Raw genomic sequence first — 24,977 nt, forward strand, 5'->3', positions numbered from 1 at the left:
TGGGAGAAGGCTGAAGCTCTGTAAGCCTCCACCCCCTCTGGATGTTGAAGGGGCACAACCCAGATCTGAGGGCCTAGCCGTGCTGATACAGAGGGAGACTGTCATGGCCAGAGTCTCACAGCTGGGAAGCAGAGGCTGAATGGCAGCCTCCTTCTTCAGAAGGGCTCCAATATGCCCATAGAAGCCATTCCTTCATTCCTCGTTCAGGCATTTAAAAAAGGCTGCTTGAGTAGAAAAAATATGTGGCTTTTCCCCAGACCAACTTTCCAAACACTGCCCTAGCCCTCCCTCCAGGGACCAGGTCAAGATATACGGGCCTCTGGGCAGCCCGGCAATGTGGTGCCCTTCAAACGGTGTTTATTCTTTTTTTTTTTTTTTGCGGTACGTGGGCCTCTCACTGTTGTGGCCTCCCCCGTTGCGGAGCACAGGCTCCGGACGCGCAGGCTCAGCGGCCATGGCTCACGGGCCCAGCCGCTCTGCAGCATGTGGGATCTTCCCGGACCGGGGCACGAACCCGTGTCCCCTGCATCGGCAGGCGGACTCTCAACCACTGCGCCACCAGGGAAGCCCGGTGTTTATTCTTTTACTGTTTCTCAATATTTATTTACTGGGGTTTAGGAGAAGCTTATTTTCCATTAATAAAAATTGCACACCTCTTTTATTCAGTTTTGTGGATTTCCCACCGAATGTTTTTAGGAGGCTTCTTAGAGGGTTTACATTTTAGATCAAGTACGAATTCCCAGTGAATAGCTTTACACTGTGTAGATAAGCATCACAAGATGCCCCCAGAGGTTTGCAGGTCGCGCTCGCACTGGAGGACCCGTCTACTTGAACCCGAGTGTGGCCGCCGAAGCCGGGAGGGTCAGGCAGGGAAGGGCGGGGGACCCCGAGCCGGTGACACATTTTCACTTCGTTGGACGCCCTACAGGCCGGCAGCCGCGGTGCCCAGCCCTCCAACTCGCGGCCCCGCTCACACCCTCCATGGAAGAGCCGCCTCCCACCGCGAATCTCCCCGAATCCAAGCCCTCTGCCTTAGGAGGCGCGTACCCCGACTGGGAGTACCCTCCTTTTTTCTCTGCAGGATTCCAGGAGTGGATTGTAAACCCACCAGGACAATGAGTGAAGAGCCTGTCCCCGAGGCCGCCTCCCCGCCGTCCGCGCAGGGGCAGCAGTACTTCGATCGTTTCTCCGAGGACGACCCCGAGTACCTGCGCCTTCGCAACCGTGCAGCGGACCTGCGGCAGGACTTCAACCTGATGGAGAAGAAGAAGCGTGTCACCATGATCCTGCAGAGCCCGGTGAGCGGGGTCTGCCCCGGCGGGGCGGGGGAGGAGAAAGGAGGCCGCAGGGGGTGTGGCGAGGGGAGATGAGGGGGACGCTGATTCAGCCGGTGAACCTGAAAGATAAATAACTCCGCTTCCGCTGGCTCAGGGTCGGAGCAATTTTCAGCTCTCTGAGCAAGATGCTCTGGCAACATGGGTGTGTGTCTCTCCCTAGTCACTGGCGGAGGGCAAAACCTGGTTTATATGCAGTGGTTTGGCTCGGTGCCGGGAGGAGGTGGGTCTGAGAGGCAGGAGCCCCACCTCAGTTTCTTGTGCCCCTTCTTGAGCCTCACTTTCCAGTCTTCCTTTCCCTCTTCACCGAAAGCTGTAACAATTCGAGTAAACCAGCGGCCACCGGGGGGCGCCACGTGGGAGGGTTGGGGCTCCCTTTTCTGAACGCCACAAAGAGCTCCGTCCTGGTAAATAAGGCTTTGAAGACCCCAGGAGGTGGGGGAGTGGAGGGCACAGCGGGCGAGACCGGATCACCCAGCCGTGGCTGGAGTCTGGAGGTCAGCTGGCACCTGCCTGTCGTGGACACAGAGCTCTTCCTTGAGACAGGTGGTGCGTTGAGGATGGAGGGTGGAGGGTGGGCCTACTGGACCAGTGAAGCAGGAGGGTGGTGCAGGCCCTCAGAGGGGGAGGAAGAGCAGTGTGGACAGAGGCAAGGGGGAGTCTCAGGGCAGTAAAGCTGGGGGCTCCGCAGGCAACAGTGCATGATCCTAAGTGTTGGGAAGCTCAGGGGCGGAGCTGGCATCTCCAGGTACCTGCCAGGATGAGATCTGCCTCAGCCACTACCCGGCTTTTCTGAGACCCTGGTTGAGAGCACACTGTGAATGCTCGGGCCTCACAGAGGAGTGCTAAGGGGGATGGGCCCGAGGTCTTGGTGACAGATGACACCATGTTGGGGAGTCTGGAGGAAAATGGCAGCTGCTAAAAACGTTGGGATGACAGAAACTCTGAGGGAGACTAGAAGGGATGGCGGGTGTGGTAGGAGAAGTGGCAGAGTTAGTACCAACCCAAGTCTGGGGGCCTGAAGGATGGGACTCTATTCTCAGGCAGGAGATGGGGACAGGAGGAGGTCATGCTTCTTCTGTCCTTTTGTAGATTCCCCAACACCTAAGTGGCTCCCCATTTCCTCCTGAGTGCTCCCTGCTGCCACCTGGTGGACAGGCATGCCCCATTTGTGGCCTGATGGTCTGAAAAGCCAGGCTTAGAGTAGCAGGACATCAGAAGTGGAAGTGACCTCTGAGGTCATCAAATCCTGAATATGAAGAAACTGAGGCCCAGAAGAGCCATCGGCCTGGCTAGCGGACAGGAAAGATGGCATACTTTTTCATTCAATTCTGCTTTCTAAAAAGTCTTTTAATTACTAAAGTGAAGTCCTGCCATGTCTGATGGGTGGGCAGGGGAGGGGGTCTAGGCTATCCCTGAGATACAGGAAGGACCAGGAGTCTGGAGTATTGCCCATGAGGCAAAGGGACAGGATTCATTCCCAGAATCTCCTTACTGCTCCCCACACAGCAGTCTGGGGAGGCTCCTGAGGTCCCAGTGGGATTGCCCGGTGCCCCCTGGGACCTAGATATCCCACATGTGGTCCTGGCCTAGCTGACCCAAGGGCTAGGGGTGGGCACTTGGGAGAGGGGCCCTCTGTCTCCCACATGAGGCACACTGGGAGGACCAGCGACTCGGGGGCCTGCTTCAGTCTTTCAGGGAGGAGCTGGAAGGCCTCATCCAGGAGCAGATGAAGAAGGGGAACAACTCCTCCAACATCTGGGCCCTGCGGCAGATCGCGGACTTCATGGCCAGCACCTCCCACGCAGTCTTCCCAACATCTTCCATGAGTACGTGGGGAGCTGGGGAGCTGCCAGGAGCAGAGGTAGAGGAAGTGGGGGAGGGAAAGGCGCAGTCAGAAGCGGCTTGGTTGCTGCCGGCCTACGCAGTGAGCGCTGCAGCTGCATTAACAGGCCTGGGGGAGCTGGGCCGCAGCCAGAGAGATACCTGCCTCTGCTTCTGATGCTGCTGCGATTTAAAGGCCCCAGGAGGATTACCCCTGATGCCCAGAAATCGGAGGGCAGGGGGTGGTGGAGACTTAAGGGAGAACCTAGTTCGGGTTCTGCTGGGGGCGGGCGGAGGATGACATCATGTCACTGCAATGAGAGGCAGGGCGGCCTATGTATGATCCCTCGTAAGCGGATTAGCATGGAGGGAAGAGCTTTGCAACTCAAGGTCCCTTGCACGGCCGCTGCTTGAGGCCCAGGAGTGGACAGTGGAGAGTTAGGATTCTGCTCTCTGTTACTCGAGCTATGGGCACAGAACCTAAGAAAATCCTTGTGTCCTCACAGCATCCAGCCCTAAGGCTGATCTTCCCTCAATCCCCTGGCGTCACTCCCTTGGAGATGGAGTTGGCGGGGGGGGGGGGGGGGGGGGGAGGGCAGATGGGAGGCCATTGGAGCCATTGTCTCCTCACCCCACTGGACAGGCCAACTGACTCCGTAGACAAGGGCCAAGAGCAACCAGGGCTAGGCACGAACACATCTTCCTTGGCTCTGAAGCTCTGCCCACAACCTTTAAGAAACAGACATCGAAAAATACTTCCCCTCAGCAAGATGAATATAGGATTATAGTTGAAAATTAGGAAAATAGTTGAGAAAGGGTAATAAAAATTACTGTACTGTGTTCTTACAACCAAGAAATTACTATTATCAATATTTTGGCGTATATCCTTCCAGCCTTTTTCTCTTAACATATACAGACTATGCCAAAAAAAGTGGAATCGCATTATACATACAAATTTAATAGCCTTAGCATATCTTGACTAATTTTTCACATAATAAAATATGGTTCTATAGCATAATTTTTGGTGGATGTATACTCTTCTGTACATGGCTGAATATGCCACAGTTTATTTAATCAGTTTCCCATTTTTGGACTTTTAGGTGGTTTCCAACTTTTTGCTATTATGAATGACAATGCAATAAACATCCTTGTAAATAAATCTGCGAGTATATCCATGACTATTTTCTTAAGATAAATTACTAGAAGTAGAATTGCTAGACTGAATTATACGCATGTTTTAAAGGCAGCAATGCATAATGCCAAATTACCCTGGAGAAAGATGGAATGAATTTACATTCCTACCAGAAATGCAAGAGTGCCCGTATCCTCCACCCTGATCTGTAGTCTGTGTTACCATTTGTTTCATCCTCATGATATGATGGGTGATGAATAGTACTTTGTGTTTTGATCTGCATTTGATTACTATAGAGATTGAATATATTTTCATATACATATTGGGCATGATTTTCTTTTTGTACTAAATTGCCTGTCACATCCTTTGCCAATTTTGCTACTTGCATATTCTTTTCTTACAGATTTAAAAATCATAAAGTAAGGCTAGTTCCCTACTATCTGTCAAATACATTGCAGATTTTTTTCCAGTGTCTCCTTTGCCTTTTAATTTTGTTCATGATATTTTTGTGTTGCAGAATTCTTTAATTTCCATGTAGTTGAATCCATTATTATTTTCCTTTGTGTTTTCTGCTTTTGACTGCATACTTAGAAACACCTTCCCTATGTTTTATCATCCAATAAAATACCCTTAATTATTCATTTGCCAATTTTTCTCCACCATTGTTTAAGTTGATTCTTTAAAATTACTTTAGAAGTATTTTGTCACGTCTCTCCATCCACCTCAAAAAATTCCTTTTGGGATTTTGATTGGGATTACATTAAATGAATAGATTAATTTGGTGCAGAATTTATAAATGTACAACTTTGTATTAGAATGTAAACTCCATGGCGGGGAGGATATATGTATGTTTTGTTCACCGTTAGAGTAGTGTCCTGGACTTAGAAAAGTAGCACCTGGCATATAACAGGTGCTTAAAAAAATATGTGCATAAATGAATTTTAAATCTTTTCAGAAATGATGTGTGTCTTCTATTTATTTAAATCTTTTAAAATGTCCATCAGAAAAGCTAGTAGTTATTTTCTTATAGTCCTTACTAATTTCTTGTTAAGTTTATCCTGGAAATTTTATGTAACTTTGTCATTTTAAGTGATTCTCCAATCAACTTTTTTTCTGGTTATAGCTGTCATCTAGGGAAATCGTTGGAGATATATGTATTTATATATTATTTAAACTAGCCACTTACTGGACTCTTAAATTCTAGTATGTTCTCAATTCTTTGGGGCTTTGTATATAGAAAAATCACATAATCTGCAAATAATGGTCATTTTGCAACCTTCAATCCAACATTTACCCTTTGGTTTGCTTTTCCAGTTTTCTCATTGCATCCGTTAGAACTCTCAGAACAATGTTTAATAATAGATTAGAGAGTAATCATCCTTATCTTGTTTCTGACTTTTTTTTTTTTTACCACAAGAGTTTGAGATAGTTATTCTTTATCATGTTAAGAAAATATCTTTGTATTCTAGTTCAGTATGGGTTTTTCTCAGAAATGGATATTGAATTTTATAAAATGCATTTTGGGCATTTATTGATTTTTCTTTCCCTGATGTGGTGAATTATATTAATAGATTTCTGAATATTGAACTCTTTTTTTCATTCCTGAAATAAATCATTCATGGTTTTGATGCATTCTTTTAAAAATACTCTTCTGGGTTTGATTTGCTGGAATTTTATTAATTTTTGCATCCATAGTCACACATGATAAAAAGCAGTTCACTTTTTGGGCAGCCTTTGTTTAGTATTGGTATTAAGACTATAATTTCCTAAGATGAATCAGGGTGATCCCCACCCATTTCTTTGCCCTAATGGAATTTAAATTAGATAGGAAGCCTCTGCTCTTTTAAGATTTATTATTCACTTGTAAAGCTATCCAGATATGGAATATTTGGATAACATTATTTTTCTGTTTCATTTAAAGTTCTTTAAAATTTTATTTTGCTGCTTCTTGAGTAAATTTTGGTCATAGTTTATATAAAATAATCCATTTCGTGTGCCTTTAAAAAATTATTAGCCTGATTTACAATATTATTTTTATTGCTTAAACCTTCTACTGTGGATATGACATCCCATTCTCATTCCTGGTGCTGTGTATTCCCACTTCCTCTTTATTGGCCAATCCAGATGTTGGTTTCCTCATAGATCTTCTCACATAAGCCAGTTCTTGGATTTACATATTGGTTCTACTAACTTTCTTGTTTTCTGATTTACTGATTTTGTTTTTATACTCATTAATTCTTTTCCATAACTCTTCTTTGGTTTATTTTGTTCTTTATGTTTTTCTACAATAGAATAAAATGGATTTGATTATTTTCATATTTAATTCAATAATAAAGGCATTTAAGACTATGAATTTTTTTCTCTGAGTATAAATTTGGTCTTATCCCATACATTTTGACATGTAGTATTTCCTTTATTGTTAATTTCTAGGTAGTTTGCAGTTGCTGTTTTGGTTTTATTTTTATTCTAAAATAAAATAAACACACTCCGAGAGTGTGTTTTCTCATTTCTAAGTGTTGGAATTTGTATTCTTTTAAAGACTTGTTGATAATGTCTAGTTTTATTGCATTATGTTTAGACAATGTAGCCTACTTAATGTCTGTGTTGGGGATTTATTGAGATTTTCTTTGTGCCCTAGTAATATCATACTTAAATGATATATGGGTGTAGGCTCTATCTCTGGGACGTAGTATTTAATCTTCATCCTCATTTATTGTTTTTGATTTTATAAAGAATTAATGTCTCCCACTGTATTTGATTTCTGTTCATTTCTCTCTGTTTCTGATAGCTTTTGCTTTGAATATCTTGAAACGCTTTTCAAAGTATACATGTTTCTATAGCTATATCTTCATTATGGATTATGCCTTTAATCCATGTAAAATGACCTACAAAATGATCCTTTTTGTCCAAAAGAATATCCTTTTCCTTGGCTTCTACTTTGATCATGTTATGGCTCTATTTATCTTTTTGTTTATTTTTGCCTTGGCATACTTTTGATGGTCCCTTTATTTTTACCTGTTTTGTGTCACTTTATTGTAGTATTTGTTAGTTTTTGTAAATCTCCTATAGTACTGTCTTTGGCATCTGTTGCTGTAGCAGAGAAGTCTGAAACAGTCTATTATTGGTTCCTTTGTAGGTAACCAATTTTTTTTCTAGGTGCTTGTGGATTTTCCCCCTTACCCTTGTATTTCAAGACTGTGTCAGGAAGCATATCATATAATTGTAGGCTTTTCTTTGAATGGACTTTTCTCCCCTGAAATGCAGTAAGTTCTTTCAGTTTTTATATATATGTCTTTTTTTCAATTCTGAATTTTTTTCTTCTATTATACCAGTACTTATAGCTTATACGCCAGGTCCTCTGGTCTTTGTCTCCCATATCTATCATATTCTTTCTCATCACTTTCATATCTCTGACCTTATACTCTTCCTTTTGAGAGAGAAATAGGGCTGACCAGCATTCCCATCACCTCACTGACCAGCAGCTGCCAGGAAAACAGTTGGATGCCTGAAAATCTTGTTGGTGCACGCCAGGGTATCTGAGTCAGGGAATGTGGAGAGGGAACCTTTCACGTGTCCGGAGTTCAAGCCCGGAGAGGTTGTTCTTTGTCCATTTGCCTTAGAATTTTCTTTGCCTGGTTGGTTTTGGGTTTTTTTGGTTGTTTTGTTTTTGTTGTTTTTTTCTAAATAGTGTGTCCTTCAGGCTTAGCTTTCAGGGGGTTTGGTGGATTTTCATCTTTTTCTGTGTTTTCTTAGGTACTTTGAAATAATGGCCCAGTTAGATTTTCACTTTCGTGAGGATGGTCACAATAAGCGTTCTTTCTATGAAGACCCTGAGCACAGAGGACTGGGGACTCCTGTGGATCCCTCTGGTCTATTCTGGGCCTGTGGGTGGGTAGTCCTCATGGGGAAGCTCCACAGGGCTGGGGAGGGGACTCTTTGATACAGGACACAGAGGACATGACAGAGTGAGTATTTTCAGTCCTATTCTGGCCTCCTGCCATCTCTGGGGCTCCATAGTTATTTCTAAGAGAAGGATTCAAAGGACTCTGGGTCTGAAGGCTCTCCCAACAACAGCCTCCCTCCCTTCCAGCTTTGTCTGGGGGCCTTATGCTTTGGATATGCCTCCCAGCTTGCTGCAGGGGGTGAAGCAAAGAGGTAAATACTTATCTGGGGAACTAGAGAGGAGGCAGGCATCCCAGGTTGGTCAGTTTGAATTAGAAACCCTTGATTCTTGGGTTTCGTTGTTGCTCTTCTTGCCAGTTTAGCTGGGCCTTTGGACCACTTCTGTCCCTGTCAACTTCGTGTACTGGACACACGCACTGGAGGCATATCACCGTTGGTGGGCACAGGCCCTTTGGGGGCATCTTCCTGACATGGGGTGTTCAAGGCTTGCTCTGCTTGCTTTATGCCCCCAGTCCACCCTCATATTTGCAGCCCGTCTCGTCATTTCAACTAATGGCAAACCTGATAGAGGACATGCATCACGTGGTGTGACAGTGAGGTTTATAGAGCTGGTGGAAGCTTCCAAAGAGCATTGTAATCCATTAACGGTTTTAGTGGGAAGCTGGGAGAGACAGCATCAGGAGGCTCCCAGCCAGACATCATCTTAAGCCAGAACCCTTTCCTGTTGATTCTTTTAGCGTCTCCTAGACACTGATTAATTGGAGTTCTGGGGCTCAGATGCCCTCTTCTGCCTTCCTGAGGCACGCAGGCAGCGCTCATTGTGGTTAATGGGACGGACTGAGCGTCAGCTCCTAGACCCTCTGGGTGCCCTGACTATGCATGTCCTGACTAGGCTCATTTCCCTATTACTTCCACATCCCTCTGAGTTCCCCAAAAGAGCCATAACTAACCAAGGGACTGCATATCCAGAGGGGAGCAGATGTGGCCGCCCGAGGCCTCCAGCCCCTCAGCCAGCACAGCTACACTGACTTCTGGAAGTTCATGACTTGTCAGAAAAACGTGACGAATTTACTTCCTGGTTGACTTGACTTTCTGCCTGCCCTGTTTCCAAATTAGACAAAAAGTTATATTACATGGTATAGTTGAAACAATATAATGGTTAGTAATGTCTTCATTAAAACTGATAAAATATACTCATATTTCCACTCAGAAATTTATTTATGCTTTTATTCAATGTCCATCTCTAGGGTTTGTGGTCAGCTTGGCCTTCCGAGAAACTTTCGTTCTGTGGCCTTGAGTCTGGCCATGATTTTTGACCGAAAGCAATGCCATTCTTCCCCGAAGGAGCAGAGGACCTTATTGGGCACAGCTGTCCATTCTGTGGATTTTCTCCTCTGGAGTCAGGGTCAAAGAATGTTGAATTCCCTGAAGTCTCGTGTGTGCTTGTAGTGCCAGTGAGAATTTGAGAGGACAGGGGCAGGGCAGGGGAGGGCAGACGGGAGCCCCTGACCCAAAAGATGCCCTGTGCCCCTGCAGACTTCTCCATGATGACACCCATCAATGACCTCCACACAGCCGATTCCTTGAACCTGGCCAAGGGGGAGCGGCTCATGCGGTGTAAGATCAGCAGTGTCTACCGCCTCCTGGACCTGTACGGCTGGGCCCAGCTGAGCGACACCTACGTCACGGTAAGGAGAGCATTTGGGGGTGAGGCGGGGCAATGTGTGTGACCCCCACCAAATCCAAAGGGAGAACTCCTGATCTTTGGCATGGCCATGGCACTGCTGGTGGCCTTTGGCCAAAATTCAATGAGCCCTTCCAAGGTTTCTAACCACTGTGGTTTCCTGAGACAGATAACCTGCCCAGTGGGCACATCTCTGGATGAGGAGCCAGGAATTTCTGGATCCTATTTCTAGGGCTACCCTTGACCATTGGGAGATTCCTCCTGTAGTTCCATTTCCCCAGCTCCAAATAAAGCTGAGTCCTCTTCATCTCTTATGGGTCAGGGAGAAGTAAAGGTTCTTGGGGGGAAGATTTGGGTGCAGTGGATTTAGGGAAAGAGGGGATTCAAGCAGTATGGCATTGAAAACGACCCCTCTCCCTCCTTGCCTCTGAGAACACGTGTCTTTCCTCCAGTTGAGGGTCAGCAAGGAGCAGGACCACTTCCTGATCAGCCCTAAGGGAGTTTCTTGCAGCGAAGTCACAGCATCCAGCCTGGTGAGTACAGTCCGGCCTGTCACCACCCATTTCTTGCTGAAATGACAGTACTCTCTCTGCTCCTACAGTGAGAAGTCATCTCCAAGGTAGCCCCTGCCATCCTGTCCTTCTTGCAGTTTGCAATCTAGTGGGACAGAGAAGTCACATGGACACCAAAACAAACTGAGAGCGCAGAGCATGATGTGATCAAGAGACGAAATGGGAGGTGCAGGCTGCAAGCGCAGTGGGAGGGCGAGGGGAGAAGAGATGAGCCTGGAGGGCCCTGAGCCTGGGATTGGACAAAGGCTGGGAGTCGGGAAGCCTTCCAGCTGAGGGGATACATTAGAACAACAGCCAGTGCCGGTGCCCTGAGAGAGAGCTTCTGGACCCCCTTTCTGTTCTCCTGCCCCTTTTAGGCATGGTAGGAAGAAACTTCCAGAATCGGTTTCGATCAGGAAAGATTTCTGGGTGCGGGGGTGGGGGGAGAGGAGAGCAGTCTAGGGACTGGCTTAGAAGCAGAAGAAGTCGAGTTCAGGTGCATTTTTACATTGACACAAAGTTGTTTTTGTCTGTGCTTAGACGCGATTAAGGAGTGGCTTTTGTCTTCTGTGTCACAGTCAAAAGTGGCAAAAGTCTCTGGGGATGATGTTCTATGAGATTGTTAATGTTAGGCAGTGCCATGGCTTAGGTATGTGCCAGGTCAGCCACAGCGACCAGCAGTTGTGTGTGTGTGTGTGTGTGTGTGTGTGCGCGCGCGCGCGCCCGCCCGTGCGCGTGCGCGTGTGTTTTCACCATGACACCCACAACCCCTTGGAGTCAAAAGCAGATTGTAAGACCAGTGACTGCTCTCCATGTGTCCTTTAAGACCTAGCTTTCGGGTGACTGGCAAATGGGTGTTCATTATATGATCCTCTTTACCTCTGTGTGTGATTAAAAATTTTTCAAATTAAAAAGTGGGAAAAAAAGGAAAAAGGCTCAGTTTAGATGTTCTTCCCTTTAATAGGAGGAATTAAGACTCCTCCTATCTGCTTCTAGAGAATTCTGTGAATGGTTCTCCTCTTGCACCTTGCTACTCAAAGTGTGGTCCGTGGACCAGCAGCAGGGCTATCACTGGGATCTTGTTAGAAATGCAGACTCTCAGGCCGAGTTCTTGGCCTACGGAATCCGATTCTGCATTTTGACAGGATCTCCAGGTGATTCTTTTTTTTAAATCAAATGTTTTTAAATTGGAGTACAGTCAATTTACAATGTTGCATTAATTTCTGCTGTACAGCAAAATGATTCAGTGATACATGTATATGCATTCTTTTTTTATATATTTTTTCCATTATGGTTTATCATAGGATATTGAATATAGTTCTCTGTGCTATACAGTAGGACCTTGTTGTTTATCCATTCTATATATAAAAGCTTACATCTGCTAACCCCAGCCTCCCACTCCATCCCTCCCCCAACCCCTCCCCCCCTTGGCGACCGCCAGCCTCTTCTCTATGTCCCTGATTCTGTTTCTGTTTCATAGATAGGTTCATTTGTGTCATATTTTAGATTCCACAGATAAGTGATATCACATGGTATTTGTCTTTCTCTTTCTGACTTACTTCACTTAGTATGATAATCTCTAGTTGCATCCAGGTGATTAAAGTTTGAGAAACTCTGCTCTAGCATTTTTCAATGCTGAATTATAATCGCCTTTGTTTCCCAGTAGCCTGTGTGCTCACCCTGCAGGCAGGAATGGGGTCTCTTGCCCCCCACATAAAGCACATCCATTGCCCGTGGTATGGTGGAGAGTGGACACAGGTGGGTGGGTGTGTGCCTGGCCCACCTGCGGGGAGGGGAATGAGGGGCCTCTGCCTGCTGGTGGCCGGAAGTCTCTCTTCCCCCCGGCCCAGATCAAGGTGAACATCCTGGGAGAGGTGGTGGAGAAGGGCAGCAGCTGCTTCCCAGTGGACACCACGGGCTTCTGCCTGCACTCGGCCATCTACGCTGCCAGACCCGACGTGCGCTGTGTCATCCACCTGCATACTCCGGCCACAGCGGCGGTGAGTGTCAGCTCTTCAGTCAGCATTTCAGTCCCCGAGGCTGGCGGCAGACCCATGGCACCTGTCTCTCTGAGGGTCTCCCTAGCCCCCAAGCTAGGAGCAAACTCACCATATAAAACAGTTCTGGAAAAATTCCCTGGAACTCAGAGCAAGGTGAGGAGGGGACACCCAACATGGGAACCTCCTCCTCTGCATTTTCTAACTATGGAAGTCTAGGTGAGGGGAGACAAGGTGAAGATGTGTAAAGTCTTCCCTGCTGCACCCCGCACCTGCTACATACGCAAACCGGTGCCACAGGCCCGGGTGACGGCACCTTCCGAGTGTCTGGGAACTGGGAGAGAGCAGAGGGAAGACCCTCAAGGAGCAAGTGTCCCCCAAGGGTCTCTGGGCATTTCTCCATGTCTACCTGAGATGCTGCGGTGCACCTGGAAAGACAGCAGACAACCAGTCTGGGTGTTCCCTCAACCCTCACCCCCAGGCCACATGCCTACAGGGGCAAAAAAGACCTGTCACTGGCCTGTGTTTTTCTCCGCAAATCACTCCAGTTATAAGCACTCAGACCTTCCAGAATTCGGACTAAGACTGCATGTTGTATTCGTGCCAAGTATCCATTTCTGCAGAGCCGGGGCTTACACGAGGGGCAAGATGAGTGAAGGGGGGTGAGCGGCTCTCCTAACCTCTCCACGCTCCTTGCTTTTAATAAAAGGCGGGGTTTGGGGCATGGCCGTTTCAGCCTGTGTTTTAACCCTGTTCTCTGGCACTTGCATCGCTCCGTTGCCGGTAAAATGCAGGCTTCTCAATGGGCCTCCCTGTTAGTGAAGAGTCGTGGCTGTTGATGCACTGACCCAAGGCTGAGGGTCTCGCGCAACCCACCCCAGGGACCCTGGACCCTGCTTCAGCCCAGCCTGGTGCCAACTCCACCAGCCTTGCCTCTTCCCGGGTCCTAGGACAAGAGCCAAGCAGGGATGGACAGCAGCACGCCATCCCTTGAGTGTATGCTTTGCAGCAGTTTTAAAAGGTGATGTCTTGACATGGCAGCTGGGAAAAGTGTGACGAAAAGTCTTTAGAGGAAGCAGTGAGAAAGCAAGAGCCTCGCCAAGGCGGGGGTGGGGGTGTGGGGGGGTGCCTTTCTCGTGCGCTCGCTCCCTCCCCTGCCACGTCCCCAGACAGAACTTGACTGCTGCTCTGAGGCCAGGGCGACTGTGACAGAGGGGCGAGGAGCGGGGTGGAGCTGCTGCACCAAACATTCATTCCGTCGTCTCACTACAGGTGTCAGCCATGAAGTGGGGCCTCCTGCCTGTGTCCCACAACGCCCTGCTGGTGGGGGACATGGCCTATTATGACTTCAATGGCGAGATGGAGCAGGAAGCCGATCGGATCAACCTGCAGAAGTGCCTTGGACCCACCTGCAAGGTTCGGCTCAGCTGTTCTGGGAAGATGCTCTGGGTGGGATTGTCAAAACCCGACATCACAAGAGCGACAAATGTTCATTGGAAAATGTTTATAAGTTGCAGATAAACAGCAATAACAACAAATGACATAAAACTCTTTCACCCTACCCTGCGATTTGGGTGTACACCCCCATAACTATTCATATAGATTTACAAAACTAGGATTATAAAATATATTCTCCCTTTTCCCCTTAGCGATATACAGTAAACACCCTTGTATGTTACTAAATACTTTCTAATCACTAGTTTAAATTATACTTCATTGTATGAATGGCTGTGCCACTATTTACCTACACAGTCCTCTATGGTTGGACATTGAAAAGTTTTCCCCCAAATATTCTCTTAATATAAACAACTCTGTGATGAAAATTCTTTCAGCTACATCTTTGTATTTGCTTGGGATGATTTCCTTAGGATAAACTCCTAAGGATGCACATTTTAAAACTCTTACTTCATAGTACCAAATTGTCCTCTCCTTCGGCCATGACTAGTACGTGAGAATGCCATTTCCCTACAGTCTCCCCAAACTTGACTGTTACCACTTTTTTTGCTTTTGCTAACTTGATAGAGATAAACAGAATCTCATTATTATTGCTTGATTTAAGTCTGAAGGCCTCTTTTATAACAGCATGTAATTAGGGCTGTTGAGCTTAGGATGGGAATTTTCATAGCCAAGCCTGGGTGGATGCGCGCTTGCCCCCTTCCTTGAAAGGCACTCACTCCCGGAGTCATTTTCCATCTGAGAGTCCTTGTCTTCCCATCTCTCACATAGAGCAGAAATCCCTGCCACCCTCTCCTGCCATTCTCTGAAGCCTCATTAGCAGTGCCAGGAGAGGGGTGATGTTCACAGTTGTGAAATGGTACAAAAATTTAAGAGATGGGGCGTTCACAAAAGATCTGCAAAATCTTGTGAGCAAAAGTCACGGTCTCTTTCCATCTCTCTGGGCTCTTGAGACGAAAAAACTCCAGCTGTTTTCAGCAAGAGTGGATGTGAAGAATAAGCCACTGGGCCTCAGCCCAGGTGCCGCAAGGACAGATCTGATACGTGGGTCTGTGGCCCGACTCCCAGGTGGGTGTCACCTAGGTATCTTTCAGAGAGTTCTCAAGGATAAAACCAACCAAGAAGAGTTTCCAACAGGGAGGGTGCACCTGGACCTTGGTATAAATTCATTTCTGTTTTTTTCCCCCTTTTAGATCTGCCTGCCCCTGGCTGAGCTACAAACATCGCTCCATCAGGGACAGCCTGGGTTCTGGGTCCGACTCTGCCCCTAATTAACTGGGAGACTTTCAATTTCTTTAGGCTTCTCTTTCCTCATTAGTAAAACTAGTGAGTTAGATTAGAAGGTCGCTGTGGCCTCTTTCATGGAACTGTAGGATCTTAGAGCTGCCAGAGCCTCACGGAATTCATGGAGAGGAAGCCTGAGGGCCAGAAAACAGGGGACCCAACTCACCTGTGTCTGCAGAGACACCTCTCAGAGGACCACCCGCTTGGGTTTGACTCACAAGTCCACTGAGTTACAGGTGGGCAAGTGCTTTTGAGGTTGGACCCTTGTATTCAACAGCAAGTAATTTCATTCACTTTAACACAAAGATTCGTTTTTCAGACTTTAAGCTCTTCAGGGCCTAAAAACCCAGGCCTTGCCCAAAGAAATCCACCAAGCTATTCAGTCTCGGTTTTCAAAAGCATCTTCAATTTTTTAGGGTGGATGCTTTAAACGTTCGTTTGGGTGGATATTAAAACTCATGGGGTGGGTGGGTAGCATTCGGTGTTTGTACAGGGAGAATGAGTAAGCAATTGGGGAGGGGCGTGTGCTCTAGGATTGGATATGAAATTGATCTGAATAAAATGAAAAATCTCTCCCTCTTAACTCAAGTTTGGAAGGCTTAAAGTTTTAATTGGCTGTCTGCTCCTGTGCAGATCCTGGTGCTAAGAAACCATGGAGTGGTTGCTCTGGGTGACACCGTAGAGGAGGCGTTTTATAAGATCTTCCACCTGCAGGCTGCATGTGAGATACAGGTGAGCAAGTTCCTCTGGGGTGTGGGCCCAGGAGGGACCCTGACAGGGGCCTGGGGACAAAGGTGGCAGCCCCATGGGCCGTGATTTAGGGAGACCTTTGAGTGGGGCCCTCTGAAAGCCTCACCCTATTTCTCTGCCTTGGCACCACCTGATTCTTCTAAAGTTTCACATTTGGAATCAGTTTTGTAGCTTTAAAATTTTCTACCGCCATTGTCTAACAACCAGCACCCAACTCTTGGGGATCAGTGCTCAGGAGGGGGAGCGGCCTGGGCTCATCATAGGACAGTGGGAGGAACTGTACTTCCCATGCTCCTGTATAACCTGGCGTGTGTACCTGTTACCTCTAGCTGTGCCCCACAGACACCACACAGGTAAGTCTTCTTTCCTTTCTTTGTTTGGAGAAGGGTAGTTTGCAAAGACCATGAATGTGGTCAAGTCCAGAAAGAGAAGTGGAAAGGCCAAAGTAGAGTGTTGACATGGCAGGCCTGACCCCAGGGAAGCCCCAGGGTGATGTCCAGGGAGCCCATGGTGAAGTTCTCCTAACTGGTAAAGGATGAGATAGAGGGTGGGTGGGGAGTGTCAGTAGCCGTGGGACCCCTAGAAGACTTGATGGAGAAGCAATAGGAAAACACACATCCTGTAGTTTTATCAAATTACCAGGTAGTGTTGGATAAGCCAAGCATATGCTCCTTCCAGTGTGGCAAGCCGTCAGGTGAGTAGGAGGGTCTTTCACAACTGACTGGGCTCCATCCTTCCCAGCCTGCACTCTGTGCTCTTGGGTCAGGGACTCGCCCTCTGCAAGCCTCCATTTCCTCAACCTCAGACCTGGGTCTAGAGAGACCTTGTGAGGATGGCCTTTCAGACAAGGAGAGGTGTTGCCGATGGTATTTCTAGGACTCGGTTGACAGAGGGAGAGGCTAGCTGCTCCAGGGTGAGTCGGCTCTTTGCAGGGCCCTTCTGGTGTCCCATCTGCCCTCTCCTGGCTGGTCTGGGCAGAGCAGTGCCCCGAGGAAGACGGCCTGCCGCTCTCTTGGGCGTTATGGGGGAAGAATGGCATAATCCCAGAAGCATCACTAGTGGAGGCTCTACAAGTGGGATCTTTCTCAATGGTTTTTGAAGGATATGTTGAGAGGACAGTGATGAAGAAATGTTAGAGGAGGTGGTGTGAGACCCTCCTGACTCCCCATCCAATAATGCTGGCCCTGAGCTCTGACCCCTGAGTGTTGTTAGAACCTGGCAGAGCCTCTGATATGCCTACTTTCCCTTCTCCACATCTGAAGAGTTGCCCATCTTTCTTCTGAAGAAGAGGCTTCCATGAGAAAATATCTCATGAAAAAGAATGAATGGAGAGAGGTTCCCGGGTGTCCCCCACCACCACACGGTGAAGGATGCCTTCCCCAGGCTCCAGATCCCCAGAAATGGCCACTGTGCAATTTAAGCAAAGGGAGGATGGCCATCTAGCAGCTGGGGAGATGAAGGGCAGAGCTGCCAGCCACTTTCCCGGATGGCCCCAGCTGCTTCTCTTGGCCCTGTCTGCTGTCACTTTCTTTTCAGTCAGGACTGGTTTGATGTAACCTTTTAAAAGCGCATCAGGCGATGGGGACAGATAACCCCAGGAAAGCGCCAGTGGATTTTTTTCAGCAGGTGGAGCAGGAAGGCTTCTAGAGGGTGAAATGAAACTGGAAGTTGTGGGAAAAAAACGGGAGAGATTGGACCAAGAGTGTGGGTGCATTAAGGCTCGGAAGAGCCCAGGTACGGCAGCCTGCAGATGCTGTTCGGACTGCAGTCCCTGGAAGGGTCATTTCTGGTCAAATGACCAGCACCGAAATTCTGTTTCCATCATGACTAGTGTCCTCCCTCAGTGGCCTTGGCAAACAAGCAAATGCATCTGTGGTCATTTCAGCGGTTCAAGGCTAAGAGCCTATTCCATTCTCCTGGGGACAGCGTTCTCTTTGCTCCCCATCAGTTTGGGGTTCCAGGAAACTGGGTCATCCTCTGCTGAGAGAGGCAGCTCCCTGCTCTGTTCACAGGCAGATGAGAAGCTCAGGCGATTCTCCATCTGCTACCCATCGCCATGGAAACGGATGGGGGAAGGGGGAGGTGAGAGGAGGCAGCTCTTGCAAGGGTGTGGGCAGTTTTCTCCTCCTCTATGAATGACCAGTCTCCAGGGGGTATTGCTTCTCAGCCTTTCATGGTAAAACCTCAGAATTTATTTACCATAAATGTTTCTATGGCACTCTGTACGCACCAGGTGCTATTCTAAGTGCTTTACAAATATTACCTTAAATAATCCTCACGAGGTAGATACTATTTTCATTTTACAGATGAGAAAGCTGAGGCACAGGGAGGGTAAATAGCTGCTGAAAGTCACACAGCAAGTAGGTGGCAGAGCCAGGATCCAAACCCAGACAGCCTGGTACCCAGGTCCTATGTCCTAAACACTACATTGCACTGCCTCTCAGGAAGGCAAGCGTCGGTGGGAAAGGTCAGCTGTCAGGTTGGGACCTCTCTTCAGGGAGTTGGCACTTCAAGTCAGGGTTTCAGGGTCCCAGAGCTCGAGCCCTGCCTTGGCCAGGTAGGGGTCCAGGATGAACTTGGTAATTGATCAACCAGCTGGGATTCACTAGCTTTGAGAGTGCGTTTCCAGGTGCTCAGCCTTCCAGGTGCCAGGTGTGAGGGACTTCAGAATTAGAAAACACGGGTCAGCAGAGGGCAGAACTGGGACCAGTGAATGAACATAATAAAAAGGTAGATTTCAACTCAGGGTAATCTATATCAACTCACTGTAACCCTTCTAACATTTGGACAACAGTATAATAGGCTGCCTTCCCAGGCACGGAGCTGACCACTTCTAGGGATGCTAGACAAGGACTCATTTTGGGTGAGAGAATGGAATAAAAGGCCTCGAAGTCTCTATATTTGTAGGGTGTGGAGTCATCTTTTTAAGATAAAAATGGAGGCTTCCATAGGACACCTGCCTCGGATGAAGAGAGCATGGAAATGCTTGTTGTTGCTTCTTCCTCTTCACAGAGTGACGGGGGTCACCTTGGAAACGCTGCCTGGCTGACCTCTAGGAAGTCTCACAGGGGCCACGTGTTACACTGGTGAATTTAACACACTCTGGAGTGTGTCCAGGATCCTCGTGTGTTCATAGACCTGTGTTTGTCAGCAAGCTACACTGCATTCTTTTCATTTTCAGTGAAACAATAACTGGCACAAAAACTGGAACACTGAAAGTTTATATAATCAGAGCCGTTCCCCCATAACAAGCAGGTTTACATGGGATATCAAATATTAATCAGAATGCTGGGGTCTTGATGTGCAGTGTAAAACTCCAGCTTCACTACCTACAATACTTGGAAAGCACCATCTCTCTCTGGACTTACCCAGGAAGCCAAACCATGACCAATTATATCTGAGTGGCAGATACAGGGAGTAAATAGAATGTGCTTTTAGATGAGCATGGAATTAGAAAATAAGATTAGTTGGATTCATGAATGTTTTTAGGATCGTTCTAAAACTGCACTTGCCCTAAAAGTCAGAGTCCGTTGCCTGTAGCCACCTGGATTGTCCCCTCCCCATGGAGCCTTGACAGTGGGACAAACGCTCTAAGTCTTCTGGTAAAAGCTTCCTAAGGCCTACACAGTGCCCGGCTGTGACTCAGCATTTCATGTGTCTCCTCTCTCTGGGCTTCCTTGACTGGATAACGCCATCATGGAGGGTCTTCTGCCTTTAGACCTGTTAATTCAGCCCAACATGCAGCTACACTCATATTTCACTGGCCTAGAAGGCAGCTTATTTCTTTCAAGTGACTTTTTTTTTTTCTAAGGGGAAATATTTCAGACATACAGAAAAGTGCAGAGAGTCATATAATCGACACCTGCTACCAACCAGATTTAACAAATATCAATGGCATTTTCCTCTGGAAGAAGTAAAATGTTACAGACAAGAATTGAAGTCCCCTTTTCTCATCTTCCCTCCTTCCCCAGAAATAATCACAATTTGAGGTTGGTCTGTGTCCCAGGTAATTTTTCAGTACTCTGCATTGCTTTATTCTTAAGGTTTAACACTTGCTATGTCCCCCTAAGAACTGACATTAGGAAAGAAATACTAATACCTCTTTCCCTGGAAATGGGCACATGCCCTACAAGTTTGGAGGGGCTTTCCTCTGGGAGGAAAAAACCAACTACAGCTCAGTTTTCCAGACATTTCTGTTTCTAATCTTCCCCGATCTCCATTCTCTGTTACACAGAGGAGCACAGGTACACGCGCAGGGATGTGTGTGTACACGCGCACACCCGTGTGTGTGAGCTGAGCGTTCTCTGCCCTTTGCGCAGGTGTCTGCTCTGTCCAGCGCGGGGGGCGTGGAGAACCTCATCCTCCTGGAGCAGGAGAAGCACCGGCCTCACGAGGTGGGCTCCGTGCAGTGGGCGGGGAGCACCTTCGGGCCCATGCAGAAGAGCCGGCTGGGGGAGCATGAGTTCGAGGCCCTCATGAGGATGCTGGACAATCTGGTGAGTCTCCTGCCGTTGTCCTTCCAGGCCAGTCCTTTGTGGCTTAGCTCCCCCAAAACCAGTCCATATGAAGCATTCGGTGGGCGTGAGAACTGCCAACATCACAGTTAATTTGTTAAAGCCCCTTGATCGGCCACTTGACTTAGAGTTTGTGGTCATTCTAATAGTAGTTGAGTTTTCTCAAGTGGTGGCCTTTGCCACCCCTTTTCCAAGGGCTGTGGTTGTTATCATACCTGCACGGTGCTCTTTAGAGAAGGGGTAGGAAGCCCTTGGTTGGTATGAGAGGTGGTAATCCAGCAAAAATCAGCACCACAGAGCCTCTCTCATATTGTAGCTTTGTTCACTCCTCTTTTGCAGTTAGTTCTGCCTTTCTTTCTAGTCTCATGACTTTAACGCGGAAAACACATAATGCCATTAATTTCCCTGTTCCTGGCGAGCAGCATTATAACAATATCCTATTGTAACGAATGAATCAATCAATCAGGTAGGGCGTTAACTGGTATATGTCCAGGAGTGGGCTTTAAAGGATCCAAAGAATTATAAGACATCCTTCCTTCTGGAGCTAACAATTTAATTGATGATATATGACGTAAATATGAGACAATTCAAGAATAAGAAGAAAGCATATACGGTGGGGAGCTAATTGCAGGAAGAGACTCTGACTTCTTAGATTGCTCGAAAAAGCGAAGATGAAACCTACCTCTGTCACATTTCTGTATCATTTACCTCCCCTCCCCCTCACTGCTACTACTTTGGACCCTCTCTTTGTTGTGTCTGGGTCATTGCAATAATCAATCCTTTCCTTCTGCCCCCAGTTCCTCCAAATCACTTCCACTTTATTACCAGGCTGAGCATGAGGGTCACTTTATAATGGTGAAAGGTACACTCCACAATGAAAATACAACTCCTGTTAACATTTGTGTAACTGTGCCTAAATAAAGCACCAGGACCAAGTGGTTTCATGCAGAAATTCTTTCAGACCTTTAAGAGACAGGCTATTCTTATGCTATTTAAACTGTTACAGATAAGAGTGAAAGAAGGAAACCAAACCATAACAATTATAACACATTCAGACCAATCTCACTTTGAGTTGATGAAAAAGGCTGCATGAAAACTAGCAAATAGTATCCAGCATAACATTAGAATAATAATACACAATAACCAAGTGAGGGCTCATTCCTAGTATTGAAGGATGGTTTAATATTATAAATCTTTTAAATATATTTCATGATATCAGTGAGTCAAAAATATAAACCTTCTGATCACTTTGAGATCAAAAGTTATTTGATAAAAATTTAATATTGATTTATAAAAATAATAGCTGTTAAGTAGGATAGGAAGCCATTTACTTAACATGATTAAAATGATTTTTTTCTCAAAACACACACCAGTATCATGGTGAAACACTAGAAGAATTTCCATTAAATTTTGAAACAAAACAATGAAAATATAATGAGAAAATAATCCTATTTGCAAATGCAGCAAAATCAAACTTTAAGCAGAACCCCTTTAAAGACAACTGTAAAATTTTACCAATAGACATCAGAGAAAACCTGAAATCAGTGAAGAGCTATAATTTATTCTTGGTTAAAAGCTTCAGTAGGGTAACTTTTCCAAATTAATCAATAAACTCAATGTAATTTCCTCAAAAGTGGGGGAATGTATAAGGACTGAGCAAAATGTTCTTTCAGGTGAAATTCAGAATGGCTCGGAAAATCCTATAAAAAGAAGAGTGGGGTTTCCCTGGTGGCACAGTGGTTGAGAGTCCGCCTGCCGATGCAGGGGACACGGGTTCGTGCCCCGGTCCGGGAAGATCCCACATGCCGCGGAGCGGCTGGGCCCGTGAACCATGGCCGCTGAGCCTGCGCGTCCGGAGCCTGTGCTCCGCAACGGGAGAGGCCACAACAGTGAGAGGCCCGCGTACCGCAAAAAAAAAGAAAAAAAAAAAGAGTGATTACCACCACATGGTACAGTGTGATAAGGCTTGAGTCACTAAAGGGTGGAACACTAGTCCAGAATGCACAGGCCAATCAATGCTACAGCTTAGAGAATCCAGAAATAGATCCCAAAGGCATGAAAATTTAACACAGGATAAACAGCCATCTTATAAATTTGGGGGAAAAAGATAGACTGTTAGCCATCTGGGAAATAAAACTAAGGTGGATTACTACCTTGTCCTTTCAACAAGATAAATCCCTGATTTGTCAAAAATTTAAACATGGAAAGGAAATTGATATAGGTATTTAAAAACATAGATTAATAGTTTTAATGCTCTTGTGTTGGGAAAGACCTTGTCAAGCATGGCAGGAAAGTCTGAAATCGTGATGCCAAATATTAACAGATATGATTACATTAAAATTCAAAATTTGTATTTTTATAAACCACCCCACCCACCATATAAACAAAGCTAAAAGACAAAGTATGGGGAAAATATTTGCTACATCTGTGTCAGTCAAAAGATTCATATCGGGCTTCCCTGGTGGTGCAGTGGTTGAGAGTCCGCCTGCCGATGCAGGGGACACGGGTTTGTGCCACATGCCGCAGAGCGGCTGGGCCCGTGAGCCATGGCCGCTGAGCCTGCGCGTCTGGAGCCTGTGCTCCGCAACGGGAGAGACCACAACAGTGAGAGGCCCGCGTACCGCAAAAAAACAAAAACAAAAACAGATTCATATCTTTACTGTAAAAGGAGGTATTACAAATCAATATGAAAAAGATGACCATCACAATAGAAAAATGAACTGAGAACCCAGTTTACAAAGGAAGATATTCAAGAAGCCATTAAGTGTAATTAAAAATATCCAGTCTTACTAGTAATCCAAAAAGAACAAAACAAAAGAAGAGGATATTACTTTTAACCCATCTGATTGCCAAGGATTTTTTTTTTAATTTTTAAAAAATCCTTTAAATTTCAGTTGAAATTCAGAATGGCTCAGAAAATCCTATAAAAAGAAGAGTGGGGCAATATTCAGTGCGGGGGAAAGGAGACGAGAACTGGGAACTCCAGCACAATTGGCAGAAGTGTAAATTGGCTCAGTGTTTTGGGAAGACGGACATGATAAATATATAAAAACTTATACTGTACTCCCTTTGACTCAGTCATTTTCATTACTAGGCACTTATGTTAATTGCCTAAAGAAAAATGTGTAAAGATACTCATTTCAGGGTTGTTTATAATATTTTGAAAATAACAGTGTCCACTGGTATTGGTTAGATAAATTATGATATGTCCATTCACTGGCATATTATGTAGTTGTTTAAAGGTTGCTGTGTATTTGTAGGTTCAATAACATGAAAAAAACTCCAAGACACATTGATGAGCTAAAAGCATCTTATAAAGCTGATTATGTAGCATTATTATTTACAATAGCCAAGGTATGGAAGCAACCTAAGTGTCCACTGATGGAAGAATGGATAAAGAAAATGTGGTACTTATATATGATAGGATATTATTCAGCCATAAAAAAGATGGAAGTCTTACCATTTGCAACAATATGGATGGACCTTGAGGGGATTATGCTAAGTGAAATAAGTCAGACAGAGAAAGACAAATACCGTATGATCTCATTTATATGTGGAATTGAAAAAACACCCTCAAAAACCAAAAATCAAAAAATTCATACTCATAGATACAGAGAACAGATTGGTAGCTGCCAGGTGGGAGGCAGAGAGAAATGGGTACAGGGGTCAAAAGGTGCAAACTTCCATGTATAAAATAAGTAATCCTGGGGATGTAATGTACAGCATGGTGACAATAGTTATTAATACTGTATTATATATTTGAAAGTTGCTGAAAGAGTAGATCTTAAAAGTTCTCATCACAAGAAAAAGAATGGTAACTATGAGAGGTGCTGGATGTTAATTAGACTCGTGGTAATCATTTCACAATACATACAATGTTTTTTTCATTGAGGTATAGTTGATTTACAACGTGTTAATTTCAGGTGTACAGCAAAGTGATTCAGTTACACATATAATACATACAGATATTGTATCACTATGTCGTACAACTGAAACTAATGTAAAGTTACATGTCAATAATATCTCAATTTTTTTAAAAGCTGCTTATGTGGTACAGTCCATTTATATACTGTTTTATATATATTATATGATGCATTAATTATATAGTCTGTATATTTACATACATGCATTTGTATATGTGTGCTTAGAGAGATGACTGAAAGGACTTTTAGTGGTTGTCTCTGGGGATGAGATTTTGCATAAAACCCACTTTTTCCTTATGTTTTTTATATTGCTTAATTTTTCTACATGGCTCTGTACTTTTTTTGTAATCCACTTTCTTTTTTTTTTTTGCGGTACACGGGCCTCTCACTGTCGCGGCCTCTCCCGTTGTGGAGCACAGGCTCCGGACGCGTAGCCTCAGCGGCCATGGCTCACGGGCCCAGCCGCTCCGCAGCATGTGGGACCTTCCCGGACCGGGGCACGAACCCGCGTCCCCTGCATCGGCAGGCGGACTCTCAACCACTGCGCCACCAGGGAAGCCCCAATACACTTTCTTTTTAATGCCACTTTAATTTTAAAAAAGATGACAGGTAGAGCCGAGAATTGC

The 24,977-nt window shown here is 45.9% G+C and overlaps 1 protein-coding gene across 1 annotated transcript in view; it reads left to right on the forward strand.

The window, feature by feature from the left end:
• Positions 1-1,108: 1,108 nt before the first annotated feature.
• ADD2 (adducin 2) overlaps positions 1,109-24,977 on the forward strand; it is a 38,014-nt gene continuing 14,145 nt past the window's right edge. Inside the window, exons 1-8 of the mRNA XM_022561215.3 lie at positions 1,109-1,298; positions 3,025-3,163; positions 9,730-9,881; positions 10,330-10,410; positions 12,279-12,428; positions 13,698-13,841; positions 15,798-15,896; positions 20,234-20,410. Coding sequence (XP_022416923.2) covers positions 1,116-1,298; positions 3,025-3,163; positions 9,730-9,881; positions 10,330-10,410; positions 12,279-12,428; positions 13,698-13,841; positions 15,798-15,896; positions 20,234-20,410 — 1,125 coding nt within the window. The 5' untranslated portion in view covers positions 1,109-1,115. The remainder of the gene's footprint in view (positions 1,299-3,024; positions 3,164-9,729; positions 9,882-10,329; positions 10,411-12,278; positions 12,429-13,697; positions 13,842-15,797; positions 15,897-20,233; positions 20,411-24,977) is intronic.

Source organism: Delphinapterus leucas, chromosome 13 (assembly GCF_059928025.1).
Source record: "Delphinapterus leucas isolate spDelLeu-1000000601 "Yukka" chromosome 13, BTC_Dleu_Yukka2, whole genome shotgun sequence".
Classification (NCBI taxonomy): Eukaryota; Metazoa; Chordata; class Mammalia; order Artiodactyla; family Monodontidae; genus Delphinapterus; species Delphinapterus leucas.